The 20,275-nt window shown below is 40.6% G+C and overlaps 1 protein-coding gene across 3 annotated transcripts in view; it reads left to right on the top strand.

Annotated features, from left to right (window-relative positions):
* The window catches only part of Slc26a4 (solute carrier family 26 member 4), a 54,041-nt gene extending 34,058 nt beyond the window's left edge, over window positions 1–19,983 (top strand). For 2 of the 3 annotated variants that reach the window (XM_052738277.1, XM_052738276.1), the window contains exons 12-20: window positions 60–166; window positions 2,585–2,654; window positions 4,529–4,621; window positions 6,620–6,715; window positions 7,205–7,435; window positions 9,417–9,471; window positions 10,490–10,635; window positions 14,294–14,377; window positions 16,513–19,983. In XM_052738277.1, coding sequence (XP_052594237.1) covers window positions 60–166; window positions 2,585–2,654; window positions 4,529–4,621; window positions 6,620–6,715; window positions 7,205–7,435; window positions 9,417–9,471; window positions 10,490–10,635; window positions 14,294–14,377; window positions 16,513–16,536 — 906 coding nt within the window. In that variant the 3' untranslated portion in view covers window positions 16,537–19,983. The remainder of the gene's footprint in view (window positions 1–59; window positions 167–2,584; window positions 2,655–4,528; window positions 4,622–6,619; window positions 6,716–7,204; window positions 7,436–9,416; window positions 9,472–10,489; window positions 10,636–14,293; window positions 14,378–16,512) is intronic. The other variant, XM_052738278.1, reaches the window with a different exon arrangement.
* The last annotated feature ends 292 nt before the right edge of the window (window positions 19,984–20,275 follow it).

Here is a 20,275-nt window from a genome sequence, read left to right as displayed (position 1 = left end):
ATCACTTGATTGATATCTGGTGAACTAATATAATTCTTTTCATTTCCATTCCCCTCTAGGTTATCTGGGTGTTTACATGCATAATGTCCATCATTCTGGGGCTGGACTTGGGTTTGCTAGCTGGCCTTTTATTTGGACTACTGACTGTGGTCCTGAGAGTTCAGTTGTAAGTACAAAACAAAACAAAACAAACAAACAAACAAAAGAAAAACAGGTATCTCATAGACAGCACAGCCTGAATTTTCCTAGGTTGTTTTTATAAGCATACAGACATTACTTCTTTTTATAAAATTATATATTGAATGAGTGTATGATTTACACACACAACACTTTACAATGTTGAATAGCTCTGATTAGTCTTACTCTACAGGTGAGAAAGTGTAAGCTCAGAAAATTTAAAGACCTTTCTTAATGCTTACGGTTACTAATTGGCAGACTTAAATCCCAGTGCAGCTCACTCCTGAATCTACGCCCTTACTCACATGCGCCACCCTGCTCTCCTTTGGCTGTGCTAAAGTGAAGGGCAGACAGCTCAGTCAAAGACTGGACTTGCTTTGTTTGAATCATTTTTAAATCAGGTAAGTATTAGAGGCACTGGGCACCAGGCACAGAACTGGGCACCAGGCACAGAACTGGACACCAGGCACAGAACTGGGCACCAGGCACAGAACTGGGCACCAGCACAGAACTGAGCACCAGCACAGAACTGGGTGCCAGTCACAGAACTGGGCACCAGGCACAGAACTGGGCACCAGCACAGAACTGGCACCAGGCACAGAACTGGGCACCAGCACAAAACAGGGCACCAACACAGAACTGAGCACCAGCAGAGAACTGAGCCCCAGGCACAGAACTGGGCACCAGGCACAGAACTGGGCACCAGGCACAGAACTGGGCACCAGGCACAGAACTGGGCACCAGTCACAGAACTGGGCACCAGTCACAGACCTGGACACCAGCACAGAACAAGTCAACTCCTCTATATACCCTCACCCATTTTACTTATTTGAAGCTAGTAACTCATTATGCAACTGGGAGCTTTAAAATAGTTATTACAGCCAGGATTCATTCAAATCTGACAAATGAGGCGCGTACCCAATTATGTGAAGTAAATAAGATTAGTTCATATGCTCAGTGGGAGCAGCAGAGCTATGAATCATACGGTGGAACAGCCTATGAGGGCAGATGAGGCAAGCTGAAGGCAGATGATCTGTGGTGGTGACGGTTTTGTTCTGACTTTGGTTTTAGTTATGTGTCCACATGGACTTGGGGGAGAACAGCCCCCACCCGTTTAGTTTTTCCTTGCCTTTCCAGACATCTGGCTTCTTCTCTGCCTGTGCTTGGGCAGTGATAGAAGAAGACACCTGGGAAGACACCAGCATGGGTGTCTTCAGGTTAGCATGAGCTCACCTCTCCTAACCCACCCACCAGCTCTCTGCCCGCCATCCCTCCTCTGGCATGGTGGTGCCTTCCTGAAAGGCCTGTGGCTGTCTCCCTCAGCACCCTAGGAGCACAGGATCCTGAAAAGGTTCATTAGCTTCCAGAGGGCCCAGTTTGCTACTAGGGAACAGTGAAGAAAGTGTAGACAACATTGCCTCCTGTGCTGAGTATGCTCAGTGCCCGTTTTTTGTTTTGTTTTTTTGAGTCTGCTTGAGAAGGAAGTTGTTTTTTTTGTTTTTGTTTTTGTTTTGTTTTGTTTTTAAAGAGATAAAGACTAACTTATGAGGTTTAACTTAAAAATGAGTCCAGTATTGTGAGCCAAGGGAAAACTTGGTGGTACAATTTAGTTGCTGGTTTGGTAACCAGGATCCTACCCAATGAAAAGCAGTACCCTTCACAGTATTTAATTTCCAGTAATTATAATGTGGATCTAGAGAGCACAATGCTGAGAGGACCTCAAACAGACAGTCCTCCTCCAGCGGCTGCATTCAGCATATGTCGCCAGTCACAGTTAGAGAAACGTGGAGTTTATCTGATCGCACCAGGAACAGGAACTCAGTGGTCTGGTTAGCGAGCAGGACTCCTTTCACCCAGGCTGCTGTTTCTAAAACCAGAGACTAATCTGATCACTTGCAGACACTGTACTCAATCAAGAGGTTACCATCAGTCATAAAGAAGTGGAAGGAGCCACAGACCCATACGCTAAAGATGAAGGCTGTGCTTCCTATACTCAATGGCTTCTCTAACTCCTCTGAACATCATTTTACCAACTAATAAAAATAAGGATAATAGTGCTGGCCATTCAGAGTTATGGTCGGGCTTCCAGACGATTTACATGTGAGAAAGCTTGCCGATTCCCCTGTAATTGTTATGCAGGCGGAAGTGCTCATTATCTCGCAGCCCTCAGAAGAGGCTCACAGTTACTTCCTCTTTCTCCAGTTCCACGCAAACACCAGCTGTTCATTTCAGAGTTAAATACAGGAAAATGTCATCAGCAATAAAGACCAAGTCCAAAACACCAGACACCAGAATGATGTTCTCTTTCATATCTATTATTTCTTTTTAACTTTTTAGTTGAAAAAGTGATTGTTGCAAAAAAAAAAAAAAAAAAAAAAAAACTTGATGTTCTTTTTTCTTCTTGCAGCCCATCATGGACTGGCCTTGGAAGTGTACCCAGCACAGACATCTATAAAAGTATCACACATTATAAAAATGTAAGTGCCTTTGTGAGACACTTGTCACATGGGGCTTGCTGGAATTTAAGGAGTCAACAGATTCCTCTTTTAGCCTGCGAAGTGCATGCAAGCCATGAAGATGTCTGTTGGGAAAGTTCATCAGCACACTGGGAGTGTCTTGAGAACTTTCAATTCAATGTGCCTTTCATTATAAATTGATTACAGGAATTTTGACCATACTAGTTGAATGTTATTTTGGTGTAAAATGAGGGGTAATCATGAGGGATTAAATATAACAGGCATTTAATAAAAGTTATATTTCTGTCTGTAATCCATAGCCTTTATGAAATGGCCTGAAGTCTCTGTAAGATTTCTTTATTCAGCTTTAACAAGAGATCTTTACAGCTCTCAATCACCAAAGCTTTATTTGATTTTTTTTTAAATCATTGGAATTGGAAGAAATAATATATGAACCAGGAAATGAAAAACAAAGAAACTATGCATTACAATGATGGTCAGATGCTGCTCACAAACAAAACTGTTAGTGGCTACTAGGAGAAAAAAAGAGGCAAAAGCAGAGGGAGTTAAGAAAACATAAATTTACCTTTAAAAAAAGTGAATCAAGTGGTGGTGGTGGTGGTGGTGGTGGTGGTGGTGGTGGTGGTGGTGCATGCCTTTAATCCCAGCACTCGGGAGGCAGAGAGTTAGAGGCCAGCCTGGTGTATAGAGCTACAGAGCAAATTCCAGGGCAACCAAGGCTACACAGAAAAACCCTGTCTCAAAAAACCAAGAAGAAAGAAAGAATAAAATGGATATATGTTATGTAATAATATATATTTAATATATAATATTTAATATATTATATATATATCTGATTTTTACCTTAATATTAAAAAAACATTGCTATAAGGACAAGGGGTGGTGGTGCACGCCTTTAATCCCAGCACTCTGGAAGCAGAGGCAGATGGATCTCTGAGTTAGGGCCAGCCCAGTCTACACAGTGAGCTCCAGGATAGCTAGGACTACATAAAGAAACCCTGTCTCCAGAAAAAAAAAAAAAATAGATTACTGTATATTCAACCTGGAATTCTAGTAGCTGTTTATTTCCATAACCTTTCTGTAATTTTGACCCAATTATCATCTAGAGCTGAAAAGTTAGTTCAGGTGTTGGAGATGAGGAGGCCATGTAAAATATGCCACAGTAACAGAGCAGTGTGCCCTCAGAAGCACATGCAATAATCTAGTTTATAAACCAGACTGTAAAGAGGTGCAATTGCACCATTCAGCGCCACTGTTGAGCTTTGCTGCTTAATAGGGAAACTTAGCTTCTAGTTTGGGAGCTCCAGATTCTAAGCTCTGTCTTGACAAGACTTTGCCCAAGTCACTCAACCCCAGGGCCAAGGTGTTCTCATATGCAAGGGATAGACTGATATGGTTGTGACTGCTTAAGACTAGAAGACTCTGGTTGTGTGGGATTCACTCTTGGAGTGGCCACTCTGTGTTAGGGTGTAAACAAACAAAAAACATGGTAGGGCAAAGTTTCTGAAACACAACCTCCAGATCCCTTTTGTCACCCCCACCCCACCCCATGCCAAAGAAGTTCAGCAAAATTAAAACTGTGGAGGCTAGAGACCAGTCACATTGCCTTTAGAGCCACTTTTCTTCACATGGGTAGCAGCAGCCTATGAGATTCAGCCTATGAGATCCTGATTCTGGTTCTGACTGATTTCATGACCTCTGATTCTGGGCATCTTATCTCGTAACTCCCCATCTCAGAGGTCCAGCCCCTGAGCTACCATGTCATCACAACAGGCAGAACATCAGGTGAGGATCTGAGGTGCAGATTTATTTATCTCTCTCTCTCTCTCTCTCTCCTCTTTTTCTCCCTCTCTCCTTCTTTTTTAAAATACCAGCTTGAAGAGCCTGAAGGAGTGAAGATTCTGAGATTTTCTAGTCCTATTTTTTATGGCAATGTTGATGGTTTTAAAAAATGTGTCAAGTCCACAGTAAGTATTTTATTCCTAAAAGTTTGACTTTTTAAAACTTATTTTCTGATTTGATTTATTTATTGGGACCAACTAGAAATAAGGCCTTAGGCTTGGTTCTCTGTGTGGCATTAAAAACTATGTTGTGGCATGGTGTGGTAATACACGCCTGTAATCCCAGGATTCAAGAGACTGAGGCAGGAGGATTGCTGTAAGTTTGAGACCAGCTTGATTTGCATAGGCTAGGCAGGTCTACAGACTTAGACCTAGTCTCACAATAGCAAAATACATAATGAAAAAACAACTATATTATAACATCTATTCTCCATATAACCTACAATGTGGGAGGGAAGAGGAGGAGAGGAGAGGACAGGAGAGGAGAGGGAGACAGACAGACAGGGATTTGGAACTGGGTCTGAGGCATGCAGGGAGGAAGCACAGAGTCAGAGGCTAGGATTTACTGAGTTCCAGAGGCTGTGTGAACTGGTTGCTCCAGCAGAGACAGGAAAGAGAATCCAGCTGCCTTTCATAAATAGATACAGCTATTTAGAACAATACCATGCCTTGAAGACTTTTATTTTAAAAATAGTTTCATTCATAAAATATACATTTTTGCTGACATGTAGTAAGTTTATTACTTTAAGAAATAGTTTTAAATGTTTAAGAAATAGAAGAGGGGCTGAAAGACGGCTCATCTGTTAAGAACATTTCCTGACCAAGCGGAGGAGAGGCATTTGGATCCTACGCCCACATCAAGTGGCTCATAAATACAGCTCGAAGGAATCTGGCTTCCCTCTGGCCCCTGTGGGCACCTGCACACATGTGCACATCCACACACACATAAATACAATATTTAAAAAAGAAGCCAATAGAAGTTTTAGTTGCAGATACTGGGTGTCTCTTAGGTGTCTATTGCTGGGATAAAACACCATGGCCAAAAGCAACTTGGGGAGGGAAGGGTTGATTTCATCTCAGAACTCTCAGGTCACTTTCATCACTGAGGGAAGTCAGGGCAGGAGCTAATGCAGAGGCCAGGGAGGATGGCTGCTTACTAGCTTGCTCCTCCTGACTTTCTCGGCTTTTCTTACACAGCTGAGGACTTCCTGGCCTGGGGTGGCTGTGTCCTCCCACGTGAATCATTAATCATGGAAATTCCTGACAGATTTCTCTACAGGCCAATCATAGGAAAGCACTTTCTCAGTTCAGAGTCCCTCCTCCCAAGTGACTATAGCCTGTGTCAAGTTGACATAAAACTTTCCAACCAAATCATGTGAGGAAGGGGGTGTGCTGGGTGTTGGGGAAGTATGTTAACTGAGAGGGGTAAGCACAGAGGAGTGGACAGGGCTTGCCCTGCTGGAGTAAAAAGTAAAAAGTGTCAATGTGGTAAAGGAGTAAAAGGCTCTTGTCTCCAGTGCCATGCTATCCTTGCAATATGGAATTTGCCAGAGTGCTCTTTTCCTGTTTCCAGAGTAAACTAGCTCGAAGAGAAGCTAACAGACCTTCCCCCAATAACAAAGGGGCTTTGTGACATCAGGAAAATACAGACTTCAATATAAATGGTTCCCCCCACCCCAACTTTGTCTTTTTTACTGGCTTAGAGCCTTTCACCTGCTAGTCTTCGCTCCTCACCTCTAGTGGGGTAGGGTGCCTGGCGATGAAGAGGAGTCTACTCCCTTAGATCTCATAACTTTTTTTTTCTGGCAGGGGTTCTTTCAAAATAATATCTTTTAAGAAATAGCCATTCTGGGGTCTGGAGAGATGGCTCAGCAGTTAGGAGAGCTTACTGTTCTTTGAAGCACCAAGTTTGAATTCCGTAGGGGAGTTCACAACCCCCTGTCACTCCAACTGCAGGGCATCTTACACCCTCCTCAGGACTCCATGGACATCAGCACCCACATGTGCACATATCCACATACAGACACATAAGTAACAACAAAAGAGAAACAACCCCTCAGATAACAAATGCCATGGAACATTAAGAACCAGACATTTTTAAGTAACTGACATTTATTTCCAAAGGTTGGATTTGATGCCATTAGAGTTTATAATAAAAGGCTGAAAGCACTGAGGAGAATACAGAAACTCATCAAAAAAGGACAATTAAGGGCAACAAAGGTGAGACAACATCTTTCTCCCCCTCTAGGTCCTTTCTCTGATGAAAGCAGTTAGATGGTCTAAAATTAAAACCACCCCATTTGCTACCCAGAGGCACAAGAGTGGATGACAGACGTGCATCCCAGAACAACCGATCTGTTGTAGGCTCCAGGGGAAGGGTGGGGTAATGAAACCAGTAGAGCTCCCTCAAAACAGAGGCAGTCCCCATTAAAAATGAGCATCTGTACTATTTTTAAACATTATTTTTACTGAAAAGAACAAGGTACAAATTCAATGCCAGAAAACTACAATAGTAGTTTCATGAACTTTCACAGTTTTTGCTGTGACTTTTCTGTATTTCTTGCAAAAGTCCCACAATCATCCAGAAATCCAATTTCGCTATATTGGTTTTCTAAGTGGTCCATGCAGGACTTTTGAACAGTTTGGGGTAAACTGATGAAAGGTATTTTGTATTATTGACAATAAAGTTGGTGTTGTTTTCTTTCTTAGAACGGGATCATAAGTGATGTTGGTTCATCAAATAATGCTTTTGAACCTGATGAAGATGTTGAAGAGCCAGAGGAACTTGATATTCCAACCAAAGAAATTGAGATTCAAGTGGACTGGAACTCTGAACTCCCGGTTAAAGTGAATGTCCCAAAAGTGCCAATCCACAGCCTGGTGCTGGATTGTGGAGCCGTGTCCTTCCTGGATGTGGTAGGAGTGAGGTCATTGCGAATGGTGAGGTTCTGGTTGTTTGTACTATAGACTTGGGGTGTTGGCAATGATAAAGTGAAGGAATGGGTCACTCGGCTGTGTGAAAGGGCTCTGTAATTTGTCTAAGTGAATTTTCTTCTCTCTTCTTCTTCCTCCTCTCCCTCCTCCTTTTTGGCAATAGAGCGTAAGCTCTGGAGTCAGGCTCTGTGAAGTGAATCCTGCCTCCACTACCAAGAACAAGTTTCTTAATCTGCCTTTGTCTTGGCTTCTTCTTTTGTAATATAACCAGAATGATGGTATTTACTACACAGGTATCATGAAGATCAAGTGAGCAGCACATATAAGTAATACAGAAGAGTTTCTGGCACACAGATGTCTCTTAGAAGATGTTAATACTTAGTATGTTTTATTTTTCTGAGAATGTAAATGTTTTCCATGAAAACAAGGAAAAGTGGTACAGCTTGTGTTAAGTATTATATTCTACTTGTTATGGAACAGCAATAGGACTGAACTAGAAGAGGTAGGCATTGTTAAGAAGCAAGGGCAGGCCTTGGGTCATACCCAGGAAGTCAGGGCAATAGTAAGCAACATGCTGGACAGAAGCACTCACAGAACCAAGAGCAACAGCAGAAACTCAAGTTCATTCATTCGATGCTTCAATGTGTGCTGATTGCTCCACCTAGCAGAAGACTCGTGATGAGGTAGGCCCAGTTTCTCTACTAAAGAGGAAGGTAAACATTCAATCATGTACAAACAACTGCAGTAGGTGCTTCAGTGTACTTTAAATAGGTGTTATCCCAAGTGTTAAATTTAGATGAAGCTTCAGGTAGGTACCAAGAGGGTCAGAGAGAGAGGTCGGCAGGGTAAGGCATCAACAAGAGATATAACCACAGGAAACGGGCTTCTGTCTAGTTTTAGCTTAGCTGAGGGCTACCACTGCAGGAGAGAAATTGATGCCAGGGTCTGGGTGCTAGGTAGGTGAGTATTTACACTTGGCAAAAGACTATGAGAATATGCTGTGAGGCTCTGTCCTCTCAGCAGGTCTGTCAGCTCATTTGAGAACACACGCTGGCTCTTTGTTGTTATCTCTCCCTATGCAGTGATTGGCCCCTTGGTTTAATGGTTTTATAGAGTCCTAATGCCAGACTATGTTCCACTTCCACACTTGAATAGCTGTTTATGTTCTAGTGACAATTAGTTTGGATTTTTTTTTAAAAAATCAAACTTCTAATGGTCATTGTAAATTCACACTTAGTTTTGAGGGATATTAGAGAAATTCTATGTACCTCCTTCCTAATTTCTCCCAATAGTTATATGGTATAAAAAACTATAGTACAAAAGTGAAATCAAGATAATTGGCATTGGTACATTTAAAACAAAGACCTGGATGTTTAGTGAGATTTGACTTTTTGGTAAGTCTTATACTTTTTGTTACAATGAGCAAGAACTATTTGGGAGCCTAACCACTTCATTGTTTCTTTCCTTCGACAAATATTTATTGAGTACCTCTGTGTTATGAATTGCTAGCTACCACACATTGGATGTTGTTCTTCCTCAGTCTTTTTAAAAACAGGTCTTGCTATGTAATCCTTGAATTAAAAGCCCCTTGCTTCAGCCTTTTGAGTGATAGCATTACCAGCGCAAGCTACCTTACTTGGTGTGCTGTTTCTTAAGATACATCACATACATTTTTTTTTTTCGTTTTTTTGAGACAGGGTTTCTCTGTGTAGTTTTGGTGCCTGTCCTGGATCTCACTCTGTAGATCAGGCTGGCCCCGAACTCACAGAGATCTACCTGGCTCTGCCTCCCAAGTGCTGGGATTAAAGGTGTGAGCCACCACCGCCCAGCCCATCACATACGTCTTTATCTACAGCATTATGTCAGGCTGAAAATATCTATGGTTTTCCAGTAATAAACTCTCCTGAAAGTCTTGATTAACCATAGAAATGTTGACATTTCTCCTGAGCAAATGTTTAAATATGACTGAATTCTTTTCTATTTTTAGATTGTCAAAGAATTTCAGAGAATTGATGTGAATGTGTACTTTGCTTTGCTTCAAGGTAAATGCCTATGTGCACATATATCAAACTTGCCCCACATCTCCTCCCTTGGAATGTGAATATATGATGTCTAAAGGCCTTCTAAAAAATCAAACAAAATTTAAAAAAACTATTTTGTATTGTAGTACAGAATGTCTAAGAAAATATCATCATAGTAACCTTTAAATATGCAGTTAATCACAACATTAAATAATTGTGTGCTATTTCCAAAACTTTTCATCACCACAAATAACTGTGTACCTATTACAGTAGCTTAGGGCATTTTTGAGCTTTGAAAGAGATTTCTTCCAATTTGTGCCATAGAGCCAGCAAAGTATTGAAACTTGTTTCCTGATAGTGGTGTTAGTGACTGTGGGGACATTGTTTCTGGGGAGAGCAGAGGTGAGACAACGAAGATCTTTTGGAACAGGAGAAATGCCAAGTATGAGTCTCTGTGACTTGTCTATAAGTAGAGGAGGGTACTGGTGCTTGGGATGAGTTCTCTGAGGGAGCCTGAGATGGGGGTTTATGCACAAGTGGTTGAGGGCGTGAGGGAAGAGGGACAGGGCAGGAGATGAGGCTGGTCAGGCACCTGATGTCAGACGGTTGACTACACAGTGGCTGTAGTCAGGGGTGGTTATGCAGGGCCCCACTTTATACCTTCATCTGTCCGTCAGTGGATGCAGGCCAGGTATGTGTGTGGGAGCTCCCCAGGCCTCTTCAAGTTATACAGCTCCCAGTGGCCAGAGAAATTCTCTGAAAAGGGCACAGCTGTGAACCAGCAACCAGGTTCACAGCAACTGGGGGATGGGAACATTGGCTTGGCAAAAGGGTCACCAAGACAGACTGCAAGCAACTGTGGGCTGACCATGCTGTGTGCTGCTGGTAAAGAAAGACAGCTGTGTTAGAGCAGGGTCACAATTTAGAAATGAGAAAATAATGAAAAGGTGCTACCAAATTAAAAAAAACAACAACCTGATATCATTTGATGTTACAAAAATCCTTTTTCTAGCAACTAAACATCCTTTTTCATTTGCAGACGATGTGCTAGAGAAGATGGAGCAGTGTGGGTTCTTTGATGACAACATTAGAAAGGACAGATTCTTTCTGACGGTTCATGATGCTATACTCTATCTGAAGAACCAGGTTAAATCCAGGGAGGGCCAGGATTCTCTTCTAGAGACGGTAAACATTCACCTAACTCTCGTCTGAAAGCCAGGCTAACCTCTGGCTTTTAGGCCATCTGTTGAACTTCTAAGAGCCAGTTTCTCCTCGGTAAAGTGGGGATAAAACCACTTACTGCTGGAAAAACTGGAGGACTAAAGTAGTTTCTAGGAAGGTTGATGCCCAAGACTTGAGTTCTGCAGTGTGCATGTTCACTGACAAATGTGGCATTAGCTGCAATGCTTTTTTAGAAAACAGCACTGAATCTTGATTTTCTGTGATGCGTGTGCACAAATGTAGTATATATTATACCAATGTGGAATCCTTAATTTATGAAGTTAAGATTCAATTCATAAGTAATCTTTGGAAAACAAACAAAGAACAAAAAATGAGGAGCTTGGAAAACTGAAGGCTTGATCGCTGTGCAAGTGTAAGGATCTGAGACAGCTCCACAGCACCCACGTAGATAAGAAAAACAAACAAACAAACAAACAAACATTGGTGATATGTGCCTGTGACCCCACTGTTTGGGTGTGGAAATAGGTGAATTCCAGGGCTCTCTGCCAGCCAGGATAGCCATGATGGCTCCATGTTTAATGAGAGACCCTATCTCAAAAAAAATTAGATGGAGAGCAACAAAGGAAAATATCCTGATATTAACATCTGACCTACACATGTATCCTCACGGGCAAGTACCGCCCCCCACCACAAAAAATTAAAACCATAAGCAAATCCAGGTTCATTTTCTCTCACAAAATGGGAAACATTATCATTTCCTAGAAGTCTTATTTTGTCAATTCTCCTTTCAAGTAGTGAGAAGAGGCAAACCTGCTTGGACTCCTTGCCTGGGTCTACTGTAGGTGTGAATGAGAACCTCATTTCTCATGACCCTTTCATGGTGAATTTGAGACACTGTAGCAGGTTCTTTTCTGTTGCTGTGATAAAAATACCACAACTAAGAGTTTACTTTAGTTCACAGTTCCAGAGGGCCCACAATGGCAGGGAAGGCATGGTACAGAGGCAGGAGCTGGAAGCTGGCTGGTCACATTTTATCCACACACAGAAAGGGCAGGAAGTGGGGCAAGGCTATGAAACATCAAAGCCTGCCCCAAGTGACATTCTTTCTCTAGCAAGGCTCCACCACCTAAATGTTCCATAACCTCCCCAAACAGTGCTACCTACTAGGGACTAAATGTTCAAATACATGAGCCTATGGAGAACATCTTCCATTTAAATTACCATTAACACATGAAAAACAATTATCCTTTTAACATAATCATATTGTATTATTTACGATGTTTCCTAAGGCTAAGATAAGCAGATCTTTTATTACAGATTAGAAGTTGGTGTTTGGAGTAAAACTAACTCAGAAACTATTGCATTATTCTTTTTAGCTGTCAGTACAGAGGATGTTCTGCCAATGTTCCTGGTGAAAAGAGCAGCCCAAGCTATTGAAAGTGTCCATCTCAAATACACAAGTGTCCATACCTACTAAAAAGAAAAGCTAGGGGCTGGAGAGATGGCTCGGTGGTTAAGAGCACTGGGTGCTCCTCCAGTTTCTAGCACCCCCATGGTGGCTTGCAACTCTCTGTAACTCCAGTCAAAGGGGATCTGATACCCTCTTCTGGCCTTTGTGGGTACCAGGCATACACTTGGCACACATATGTATGTGTAGACAAAACACTCATACACATAAAATAAATAAAATTTTTTTCTTTAAAAAAGGAAAGCTACATGTAAGATGCTAATCTAAAATTCACCACCTTTGTTTCCTATCCAACTTAAAAATTTCTAACCCAGACTGGAAGTAGCTCAGAGGTTAGGAGCACTAGCTGCTCTTCCAGAGGTCCTGAGTTCAATTCCCAGCAACCACATGGTGGCTCACAACCATCCGTAGTGAGATCTGGTGCCCTCTCCTGGCCTGCAGGGATACAAGCAAACAGAATACTGTAATAAATAAATGTTTTAAAAAAAATTTTAACCCTAGATTAAAAACAATCCCAGCACTCGGGAGGCAGAGCCAGGCGGATCTCTGTGAGTTCGAGGCCAGCCTGGACTACCAAGTGAGTTCCAGGAAAGGCGCAAAGCTACACAGAGAAACCCTGTCTCGAAAAAACAAAAAAAACAAAAAAAAAAAAAAAAAAAAAACAAAGCTGGCTCATATAGCTTTTTGAGACCACACATCAAAAGTAAAACAAAACCACGGCACCAAGTTCCTTCTCAACAGGAAAGCAGTCCTGTGATTTGTTAGCACCCTTTCTGATGTAAAATCTTAGGCCACAAATGTGATAAAGCTGAATGAGGAACAGTGCACTCACTATATCAGACTAGACTGATTCAGTCAGTGAGGTGCTGTGAGTGGTCGGCCTAGATTTTCACTTTTAGTCTATGTTAGCTAGAGTATAAATGATTGCTTGCAAGGTGGGCAGAGCATTTCTGGCTCCAGTGAGACTGGGAAACTTGCCTGTCTCCACAGGGTCCATCGTGAAACTTGACCCATCCTCACCCAGTGGTTTCCTTTCCTTCAGAAAGTCGCTTGCTCAGATATTTAGATGCAGAGATTTACTGTAGCTTTATCCTAGCACAGCCACAATCTGCATCTACCATTCCATCATATTAAGACCATTTGTACAGGGACTTGGCCTTTAACTGACTTTCACATCAAGAAAGAGCACTGGGCTGTTTGTGAGACAAAAAGTAGAAAACTAGTACTTTAGGATGACATTTTAGCTTTGGTATACACTTGGTATTACTTTAGAAATGTCCTCAATGAACAAGAAAAATGCAAGTTGTATTGTGTTGGGGGATGTCTTTCTGTATGCTGTGAATATGTGTTGTTCCCATTGGTTAATAAATAAGCTGCTCTGACCTATGGCAAGTCAGGTTATAGCCAGGCAGGAAATCCAAGAGAGAGACAGGAAGAAGAAAGGCAGAGGCAGAGAAACACGAGCCAGCTGCCCAAGGAGCAACACATAATGGGACACAGGTAAAGCCAAGGAACACGTGGTGGTACATAGACTAATAGTTATGGGTTCAGTTGTAAGAGCTAGTTAGTGAGAAGCCTGAGCCAATAGGCCATACAGTTTGTAAATAATATTAAACATATGAGTGATTATTTTATAAGTGGCTGCAGGACCTCAGGGCTGGAAGGGACTGGAGAAATCTTCTGGCTACATGATATCCTCCATGGAAAGGATTAAATTATACATTATCCCTGAAAAGCAGAAATGTCCTAAACAGTCAATTCCTCCTCCAATAAAATTAAATTCCACTAAATTCATGTTGGGATCCTATATTGTCCTGAGTCACCAGCCCACTGTGGTATAATCAAAATGTGCTCAAAGCTGTATTAAGTGTTCTTAGCTTAGCTGTCAAAAGACAAGCACTATTGACTGCTTGTTGGGGTGTCTTGTTAAGAGGTACATACTTCAGAGGTAGAGAAGAAAGCTGTTAAAGGAGTTTACACAGGGGAAAACTGGACCAGTTTGAATGTTTTTAAAAAATGGTAGAGGGAAACTCCTAAGATGAGAAATATGAAGGAGCAAGAAATTAGAAGAGGATTCTGAAATCCATAGATTACAGATGACAGTATCAGCGAAGCTTCAAATCATTTCAGTGGTATGTGCTATATTTGATGTTATTATATTTCCAATAAAAACTGTGTATATTCTTTGTCAAGATCACCCTCATTCAAGACTGTAAAGATCCTCTTGAACTGATGGAAACAGAGAAGAATGAGGAAGAACTTGATGTTCAGGATGAGGTATGGTCATTATTTTATGTAGAAAATAATTGGATTTAATATTGAATAAATGGAGTGAACAAGCAGTGAATCATTTAAGAGCCATCCAGGGAAAATCCAAAAACATCCTGAAAGGTATAGCTTTATAGGAGGAGAAATGGAAAGAGGAAATTCCCTCAAGGATGACAAAGACTTGGGGAACTTTAATTTCAGGCACAGAGAGATGACCAGTGACTGGTCGCCATAGGCTAGTTCTGATTTTATATTGAACTCAAAGCACACTTCTTCCTAGAGACCTAAGGCTATGGGGTAGGGAAAGGGGACAGGGGATTTCTAACGTAGGGCCACAGTCAGTCTTCACCTGACTAATGATGGCTTACACACTTCCTTTGCACCAGACTGAGGCTGGTGATCATGCCATCAGACTGTTTCTAGGACAGTTGACTGAATTTGAAGAATCTGAGTAAACTTTAGGGTTTTACTTCTAAGCAAAATGAGAGCAACCATGGAAGATCAGATAATTTTTTATCATGAAATTACCAAAGAATATAAATAAAAATAAGATAACTTTATACTTGATCTTAGCCAAAGGCTGAAAATTAAAAGAATTTTAAATTGCAAGTTTTCTTAGAAACCAATAATGTGATATTCCAGCCCATGCAGAAATCCCTCCTACACCAATCTGATTCACTTAATTTAGATTATCTGTGAAAATTTCCAGACACTGGTAACCAGTGACTTCTCAAGGGAAGTTTCCATGGATAGAAATCCCAGTTAATTGTGCCTATGCAAGTGAGCTTGGCCTTTCTGTAGTAACTACCAGCTATGTTTTCCCTAGCAACACAGGCCTTCCCTTGGGCCAGGCTATCACTCATTGATAACACCTCTGTTTCCACCAGACTCCCAGGGCAGCTTTTTCCAATTCCTTCTGTCAGTCTTCACAGATAAGCAGTCTATCAATGTTTTGCTGGCCAACAAAGGGACCTACAAGTAGTTAGGGTGCCATGGAAACCATGCAACCATGACCATTTTGAGCTCATCGAGATATTTAAAGAACATATGTCTGTTTTTATTATAGCTACATTAAAATCTTGGGCTCTATTTAACAGGAGTCAAATAAAGACAGGTGCATTTTCACATAAACTATGATAGACCTGGGTTCTCCGTTCATACTTAGGCAATTGGTTTCTGTCTCAAATGCAAGATCACATTCAGTTCTGCTAGACTGCATTTTGGATCCAGTTTATTAACGGTTTTGGTTTTGACTGTCATCTCACATACTTACTTCAAGTCTGATAAGCAAACTATGATGACTTTCCAGGTCCTGATGGAAAGCACTAGGTAACATGCAAGCCCCTGTAGTAAAATTAGGCAGAGAATTTTGTGGAAGAAAGTAATGTTAGAATGAAAATCACAAGCCTGGTGTCTTGGTCCCCTAATAAGCCTTTGAAAGTCATTATTAAACCAAGAAGTCTTTCCAGCTTTGATAATTTATGACTCTATGAGGTCCTGGGTTCAATTCCCAGCACAAAATAAATGGACTCCTGTAATCCCAACATTTTGGAGGTAAAGGCAAGGAAGATCAGAAGTTGAAGTGTATCTGAAGCTACCTCTGGGGCTTGATGCCAACTTGGGCTAGAGATCTTATCCCCAAGAAATAAATGAATGAATGAATAAAGAAATAAATAAAGGAACTTGAGTGACTACCACACTGCGGAATAGATTGTTACTAATTTCCACATAAAATGATCATTCAGCCAAGGCGTCTAAGGTTATGAAGCATTGTAGCAGTTGGGATTTGAAACCAGACAGACCTGTTGAGCTACTCCTGAATCTGGTTCTTACTGGCTGTTCAGCCAGCACATTCCTCTTTCATTTCAGTACCTGCATGGTAATACACAGAGTGGTGAAAACTGAAGGCTGCATATGAAGAGTAGGGTTTTATACTTAGTGTCCAATGAACAGTAATCACTGCTTTACATAAACCCAATTAGAAGTATGATGAGAATTGAAATTGTCTTCTCTCCTTTTTTTTATGATACATATCTGGGAAAAATCAAGCAACCAATACTAGAAAAACATATTTTAAAAAAAGATAATGTAGCCCTAAAGAGAACTAAGTTGGTCAATGTTTTGTTTCCCCTTTTCTTTCACAGGCCATGCGTAGACTTGCTTCCTGAGAGTGGGTTCAGGGGTCACTGTCAGCAAGGACTCCTAGACAGACATGGCCATCAGGTCATTCTCTGCAAGTGTTCTCTGCACTGATTATTTCATCGTACTTAAACAGCCATCCTTTTACTGCTATGTTAGAAATATTTACATTTTTAGCTGGGCCGTGGTGGCGCACGCCTTTAAGCCCAGCACTTGGGAGGCAGGGGCAGGTGGATCTCAGTGAGTTCAAGGCCAGCCTGGTCTACAAAGTGAGTTCCAGGACAGCCAGGGCTGTTACATAAAGAAAACCTGTCTTGAAAAACAAAACAAAAAAAGAAAATTTACATTTTTAAACTTCTTAGGTATTACACAAGAAACACTTGTCATTTCTATGTCTTAATGTAGAAAATAAGCAGCTTAGCTCTAAAATATACAAAACCATGAGAATTATCCCTGAAAATCAGCAATGTCCAGTGACTGTGCTCAGTGCTGCTAACACCAAACAGGTTTGCTGTCTGTGCCCACAGGGTAGGCTCTATCCCTGTTAAGTTGCAGTAAGTGTTGACATACAAACTTTATGAGCAAGTGAGTCAGGAAGGACTAATCAAAAAGGAAGATGATTCCCTGATTGACCCTGAAATCCATGGGTTGTGTTGATCGCAGTGAGAAAGGTAAAACAGAATTACTAATGCATTCATTAAAGAGCTTAAAAAAATAAAACCAATCTCTGAAACATAATTTTGTTTAGATTTATTTTGTGTATGAGTGTCTTGTTCATATGTGTACCATGTATGTGCCTGGTGCCCAAGAGGTTAGAAGAGTATCAGATAGCCTGGGTGTGGAGTTATAGATGGTTGTGAGCTGCTGCATAGGTCCTGGGAACTGAATCCAGGTTCTCTGCAAGAGCAACAAGTGCTCTTAACCACTGAGCCATCTCTCTATTCCCTATAATCTCTATTTTTAAAATGCAGCTTTAGCTTATCTTTTTGTGTATAAGTGCTCCTTGTATAAGGGCAGATAAGCTCTCTTCTACTTACGGTCTGACATGAGAGCCAGGCATGGTGGTGCACATCTACCATCCTAGGCCTTGCGAGGCTGGGGCAAGAGGAGCAAGAGCTCATGGTCTATTGCGCTGCATAGTGAGACCACATTTTAAAAAATCTAACATGAAGACAATTTTGACCAAACCCTTTTTTTTATAGAAGACCATGGTGATGAGGACAAGTTTTTCTCTAACTATTCAATAGTGCTCAGAGGAAACAGTCATGGAATTCTAACCACTTTAAAAACAATCTAAGGCAGAGCGGTGGTGGCACACACCTTTAGTCCTAGCACTTGGCAGGCAGATCTCTCTAAGTTTGAGGCCAGCCTGGTCTTCAGAGCAAATTCCAGGACAGGCTCCAAAGCTACACAGAGAAACCCTGTCTCGAAAAAACAAAAACAAAACAAAACAAAACAACCCCCCCAAAAAAACCAGAAAACTAAAAAGTAAATTATCTATAGTAGTCTATATTTAAAGTGAGCTTTTAAATACAAAGTATTCTAAATGGAGTCAATACAAAAATAAAAATAGTTTTGAATATACCCATCGGAAATGTGCATTAAAAATACACATTTTAAGCCGGAATATTTCCTACTTTTTAAATTTTTTTACTTGATATTTTCTGAGTACCAACAATTTCTAGGTATCCATGTAATATATAGTCTTTGGTCTCCTGCACTAACTACATAGTTCATACTGGAGTAAAACTGCACTTCATTTCTAGAGAAAAACAAGTATGTAGCCTCAACTGAGATGCTCTGCTTGAGAACCATAGGGTGCTCTGGCTCAGATGTGTGCAATTCCTAAATGTCCTTGGTATTTTAAAGGCATAATGTTCTATTCTATTCCTGGTTTCTTCTTAAATACAGTTAGAAGCCATGTGTTGACTTCTGAAGGAAGATGATAGCTGCCTCATGAAGGCAGCTGACCGTGCATTCTGGTTGTAGCTAACCAGGACATACCAGAATCATACTGCTGTCTCATCCTCATTGTGGCACTTGCCTATAATGGAACAATAGTATCTCTAAAGACTATGTAATAATAGTCTTGCAGAAAATGGATGAATACTTCTGTTTAAAAGAGTAAAATACTGCTTTTTTTCTTTAAAGGAAATACCAAAGTTCCATGTTATAATAAAGCTAGTCTTATAAAATCTTGGGTCTACGGTGACTATAAAAGATTATGTCACAGCACACTCTGGGAATACTGTTTTCTTTCATGCATTTTATGAATAACAAGCATACTGTATAGTGTGTTTAATTTGAAATTAAAGTTGTCCTTTGTTATATTCCTAACCTATAAGATGATTCCACTAGTGTATATGAAATTCAATAGCAAATGAAAAACAAAACCAATACATGTAAATCTGGAAATGTATTATTTAATAAATGTAAAGTTATCTTTTGTTTTGGATTTGGTGTTTTCATCCCCAAGACAGCTTTATCCTGGCTAGTCTCAAGCTTGTGACACTCCAACCTCAGCTTCCTCAGTGCTGAGCTCAACAGGTGTGTGTTACCAAATCTGGCCCCAAGTTACCTTTTATACTACTTAGTTTTGTCCTCTCTGAGAAGAGCTATTAAACATATTTTAAATCCGACATTCCAAGTTTGCCACTGCTCATCATTATTTTGATGTTCTCTTTATCCCACTTATATGTGTAAGCATGTGATTTCATGTGATAGTTGGTGTGGTAAACATCATTGTGGTCAACAATGTCCCACAAGTTCTCCCTCCTCTCACCCAAATATATAATATATTAGTGTTCATCAATCTAAGCAAAATTTTCAACCCAGTACTATATGTGTGTGTACACACATGTATACATACACATAGACACACTGTATAAAGAATTTTCACAAAACAAGTGCATTCCTGTTAGTCATACCTATATTAACACACAAGCATACCCCGCTCCCGGAAAACTTTCACTCCTAGCCATTGACACTAGAATGACAGCTGTCTTAATTTCTAAAACCTGTTTTGTAGTTGTTTTGAGACCTGGGTTATGTAGCCATGGCTGTCCTTGAACTTGTAATTCTCCCATCTCACTCTCTTGAGTGCTGGGATTATGGATATGTAACACCATACCTGCTACAACCTGTTTTATTTGAACTGCAATAAATATAATTATTATTTCATTTTTTCTTTATTTGTGTATTTGTCTTATTTCATTGTTAGAATTATGAGGATTCGTCTGTCTCTGCATCAGCAGCCATTTACTGGTTCTCCTGTTATGTAATGTTCTACTGTTTAAGTATTTAGCTATTCAACTGGTTTTGATTATTTGTACTGTTTGTAGTTTTGGTTTTTATGAATAGTGCTGTGCTATGGGCATTCCTGTGAGGTATCTGTCCATGTTTCAGAAATATTGAGATACTGTATTGGAGACTTAGGTCTCCAAGATGACAGTCAATAAAATTAAAGTTATTCTGCATCTGTGTCAAGCGAGCTACATAAAGTGTCTGATTTCAGGAAGAACAGGACATACTTACCATGCAAATAACATTTAAACAATGAAATCCCAGACCCTTGTAGTTTAATTATATAAACTCTACCCACAAGCAAGCCACATGGATGATGTGTCTAGAAAGAATGGAAGAAACAGAAATAGATATAGTTAGGGGAGAAAGTCAGAGGAACAAAAGAGATAGTTAAAAAAAAAAGTGACAGAACCACAATGGAGAAAATGGCCCTGATGCAGAGAAATGATGGAGAACCAATAAACA

Source organism: Peromyscus californicus, unplaced genomic scaffold (genome assembly GCF_007827085.1).
Source record: "Peromyscus californicus insignis strain IS unplaced genomic scaffold, ASM782708v3 Scaffold_15__1_contigs__length_86483966, whole genome shotgun sequence".
NCBI classification, from domain to species: domain Eukaryota; kingdom Metazoa; phylum Chordata; class Mammalia; order Rodentia; family Cricetidae; genus Peromyscus; species Peromyscus californicus.
This window is presented reverse-complemented; position numbering and strand designations above follow the sequence as displayed.